Raw genomic sequence first — 4,540 nt, 5'->3', positions numbered from 1 at the left:
TGTGTGTGTGTGTGTGTGTGTGTGTGTGTGTGTGTGTGTGTGTGTGTCCTGTGACAGGCCGAGCCAAATGCTGACAAAAGAATCAAACTGTAATGAATTCACACACAACAAGGGTCCCATGCAAGCATGAGGCTGCTTCCCACAGTCATCTTTGGTCTCACTGATACAGGAAGACAAACTGCTAAATTTGCAGCATAAAAGGATTGATGTAAATAGCTGGATGTCACAATAATAGCGACCGCAAGCCAAGACAAATTTTCTCACCATGCTGGAGTGGACCGTGGCTTGCTCTATGTACCGGGCGATGCCGGTCACAAAAGCATTCCTGTCTTCAAAGTTGGTGTCAAAATTAGCCTGCAGAAAGACAGAAGATGGAGTCAAAGGGGGGACTGGGGATTATGGAGGGTGGTGGTGACTGTGTGTGTGTGTGCATGTGTACCTGGTACATGATCGAGGAGGGAGGGGGTTCGATGCATGGCTGCTGGTCGGGCAGGGGCAGCTCCTCCAGCAGGTCCACGTTGGACAGAGCATCTTCCAGGGTCACATGGGTCGTCATGGTAACAAGTAGTCACTCAAACAACACCGTGGTCTGGGAAACACAAAGAAAAGGAGGACATGAAGTGTGGACAAAAAAAACGACTATGATTGGATTAGACCTACTAAAATGAGTTCGTTAAAAGAATAGCTTTTCTTAAGGAATGCATATAATCCACTAACACCATGTCAGAGTTTGAACTAGCATCATTTATGACGAGAAGGAACGAGGTCTGGTCAAACCTTATTAATAACTTCAAGCACTATCACATGTGATGTAGTGAGATATTGCAAGATGTGTTAGAGCTCCAAGAGCATGTTGTGAAGGACCTCACCTTCTACCAAATTTAACTCATGCCGATTTGTAGCAATTTTAGGGTTGGCTAATGATTTGCTGCGGCAGCCGTCTTCTATTGTGCTGACACCAAAAGTTAATGAGTTGCAGATGTAAATGGACTGTACTTATACAGCACCTTCCTATCTTATCAAGATACGCAAAACTCTTTACACTACAATCTGTGCTCTCATTTACCCATTCATACAACACTCTACTAGATCTGAACAAAGAATAATCAGAGCTTTATCACATTCAAACACCGATGGGACACACATCAGAGGCGATGAGGGGTTCAGCGTCTTGCCCAGGGACACTTCGGCATGTGACTGCTGGTAGAATCGAACCCCGAACCCTTGCATTGAAGGACGACTGCTCTAACCACTTAGCCACAACCGTCCCATGTGTGCATCCAATCATTATTTTCTGAGAGTTTCATTAAAATCAATTCACTAGTTCATAAGATATTTTGCTAACAGGTAATCAAAGTTACCTCATAGGTTGGGCCACTGTTTCTTAACAAAACCATGCAAAATCGGTTAGCACTTGATGCATGTGTTGAGGGTGACTCTCAGCTACTACCACACCAGGCATTCACTGAGTTCCAGTCACTTTTGTATTTGCTATAATTCATTAGCTGTGGTGGCCATCTTGAATCGAGTTGACTCTAAAACATATTCAAGTGTAGCTAAACACAATGATTACTTTGAGAGTTTCATTGACGTCCATCCAGTGGTTTATGTATTAGATGCCTCGTTAACAGACAAACAAACACAAAGACATCCGTTATGATACCGACCATCATTTACTGCAGTGGGTCATAAAATACCAGTTTAATTCAAAAGTTAGCAAAACATTTATATAGGTTTAAGATCGTGTCATCCTTGGACAAAATAAAATTCTGCTTTTCAGACAGAAAAGTTTGTCTCCTGACACATCCAGACAATTTCAGTTCCTTGTCTGAAACAATTGTTTAGGCTGTGCGGTGTTGTGTTTCTTTCTGTTCATCCTGCACCTGCAGTCACCCACCATGTGACTAAACAAAACCACCAACTCAGAGCGGGGTTAGAGGCCCCTCAGCCGTTTCCTTTTTCTTTTGACTACAGACAGATTTGAAGCGAGCCATTCTTGAAATGCCAGGAGCTAGCAATGCTGCTGATCTGACAAGAGAAATATTTATTTTAAAAAGCTCCATTAGACAAAGTGAGCAGGCCACCTGACAGATGTTTCTCTTTCAACTTTGTGTTTATAACCCCCATTTTACATAACATGTTTCTGAAGTTACGTGTTTCACATACGGCCTGACAGAAAACTGATAATCAGCTTAATATCCAAGGCTGGAGACACCCCGAGCAGAGCTGAGAAGGCCAAGAGGAAAAAACCTAAACTCTCTGTTCATCATCATCACTAGAGGAGAATTTATACAAGAACAGCTGCAATTAGAAACATACTAATCTGTTGCAGAAAATAGTCACAGGGTATATGAGAAGTTTACATCATTAACACGCTGAGCCACATCGTTGTCGTTGCGCTCGCATGTGCAGATCAGCAAATGAACCAAAATGGAGGTGGGTGGAGTTTCCCGTCAAGTCGAACGGTCACATTTAACACAGAAAGTTTACAATGTCGAAACACGTGGCTCACAGCTAAAGTCAAACAAAAGAGTCATTAAAGGGCAGTTTGACTGACACAAATGCAACATCTCCTACTGATAATAAATCCTGATGAGTTGGTGTGTTTATCTGATCATTACATGTACAAGCTCAGCCTCCTGGATCTTTTAATACATAGTTCCCACGCACGTGACCGGTATTGCGCAATACCGGGTTTTCCGCCATTTGTTGAGGCGCATGTGAAGAAGATGGCTTACAGACAGACCAGAGCTCAGTATATTGATACTCTTGACCAAGAGCAAGATATAGGCATAAAATAGCTGCGGTCCCTATGAGGTGGAGAAAGAAATGATGTCAGACGAAACAGACAAGTTGTCACCGAGAAGTTACTTTGATATTGTTAATTATTAACGAACACGAGGAGTGCCTAAGTTTTTTATTTTTGTTTTTACGTCCATTAATGCATTTTAGCAAAACAGCAATCAAAAATCTGATTTTTTTTTCCTAGTCAGTGAACACAAACATCGTTGATGAGACTGTTTTTACTGAAATTCAGAATGAACAATTGTAATTTATCTGAGGTATTAAAAAAAACAGAAGAAGCCCAAAAGATGTAAGAAATCAGAACAGGGTGGTGAGTTTAGGCTACAGGTTTGTCTGCTGCGTGTTTTTACTGATGTTGCTTTGGGTTCAGCTGCCACAAACAAGTCCAGCTAATTCAACTTCCTGTGACCTAATATCTACAACCAGAGGAAATACAGATGTATTAGGTTATTTATTTATTGTGAAGCCATAATTTGTCATGCATTTATGACTAAATGATTTAACAACTTAACATATATACAATAACCTACCTAACAATAAATCATATTTTTGTCTTACCAAACATGCTGACTGATGCAATTTATTTTACATAGAAAACTTGTAAAAATAAAAAAAAATAAAAGGTTATTCATAGATATGGTGCTATTTTAAAAGTTGAGGTGATCAAAAACAGATCAAATGTTAAGGTGCTAATCTGGTCCACACAGCAATGCTGTATTTTTAGATAGGTTTTAATTTAGGCTGTCCAATAATAGCCCTGTAAAGAGGTGCTTTTCATATGAATTATGATCTGTAGTTGCTTGTGGCATGAAGCCTAACTGATACACTGGGACTTGTGGTTTCTTGTCTAACCTTTTAATAATGCTCTATATTTAAGGTCTAATTTAAATGAAATGATCTAACTCGACAGTAAATTAACTGAACTCACATTTGCATGGATGGCCTGCACTGATGGAGACTCGGGATGGAACATTGTTACTAAGTCTTAATACAATGTTTGAGGATTTGTTTGTCTTTTGCCATCTGTTTCGGTTATTCTTGACACCTATGTGCTGCTGCATTACAAGCTCCAAGCCAAATACTCTCTGCTTGCTTTAAGACATGGTTCTGTCGGATTGTCCAGATCACGTAAAGTGAAAACCCGAGTCCTGCGAGCGTACTTCAAGGGGTTTCGTCTTGCCTACAAACAAGGCTCAATGCTACCAAACTCCCATCTGTGCTCGGGAATACAGACGCAGCTTAAACCCTGAGCTGTCTGAATAAACTTTCCCACCCTGTACCAAACTGTGCTCAACAGTTGGTGTGTCTGTCTATGTCAATGAGTATATGCATCTCTACAAAGAAAAAGGGCCCCTTCATTCCCCTCTGGGCTCTTAGTAACCAAGCATTGCCTGTGTCACACTGGAATGACTAACGGAGGGTAAAGGAGAATGATTTCACACTGTAGCCGGACAGTAAACGTGTGAAAATATCTCACAGCTAATTTAAAATACTGACTAAAGCTATATCTGGAACAAATGATCTAAGACTCCAAAGCCATGCGCTCCAAGTAAAGCCTAAAAAGAGGACAGGCACTGAAACAAGAGACGACTTGAATGAATGAATGAATATAAGCTGCAGTGGGTAAATGTGCTGCTGAGCAGTTTGTGTATCATTTTGCCTGCAAGGGAGATGGAAAGTGTGTCAGCTCCAGTGTCAAACCACTCACACGTGTGTTTCTAACCGCACACAACCA

The 4,540-nt window shown here is 41.0% G+C and overlaps 1 protein-coding gene across 1 annotated transcript in view; it reads right to left on the bottom strand.

Annotated features, from left to right (window-relative positions):
• cyfip2 (cytoplasmic FMR1 interacting protein 2) overlaps positions 1 to 4,540 on the bottom strand; it is a 38,163-nt gene that overhangs the window by 24,377 nt on the left and 9,246 nt on the right. Inside the window, exons 2-3 of the mRNA XM_037675978.1 lie at positions 440 to 589; positions 265 to 354 (exon numbers count right to left, since the gene is read on the bottom strand). Of these exons, the coding sequence (XP_037531906.1) occupies positions 265 to 354; positions 440 to 556 (207 nt within the window). The 5' untranslated portion in view covers positions 557 to 589. The remainder of the gene's footprint in view (positions 1 to 264; positions 355 to 439; positions 590 to 4,540) is intronic.

This window comes from Nematolebias whitei, chromosome 4 (genome assembly GCF_014905685.2).
Source record: "Nematolebias whitei isolate Nwh7 chromosome 4, NemWhi1, whole genome shotgun sequence".
Classification (NCBI taxonomy): domain Eukaryota; kingdom Metazoa; phylum Chordata; class Actinopteri; order Cyprinodontiformes; family Rivulidae; genus Nematolebias; species Nematolebias whitei.
Note: the sequence above shows the minus strand (reverse complement) of the source record. Positions and strands in the feature narration are given on the sequence as shown.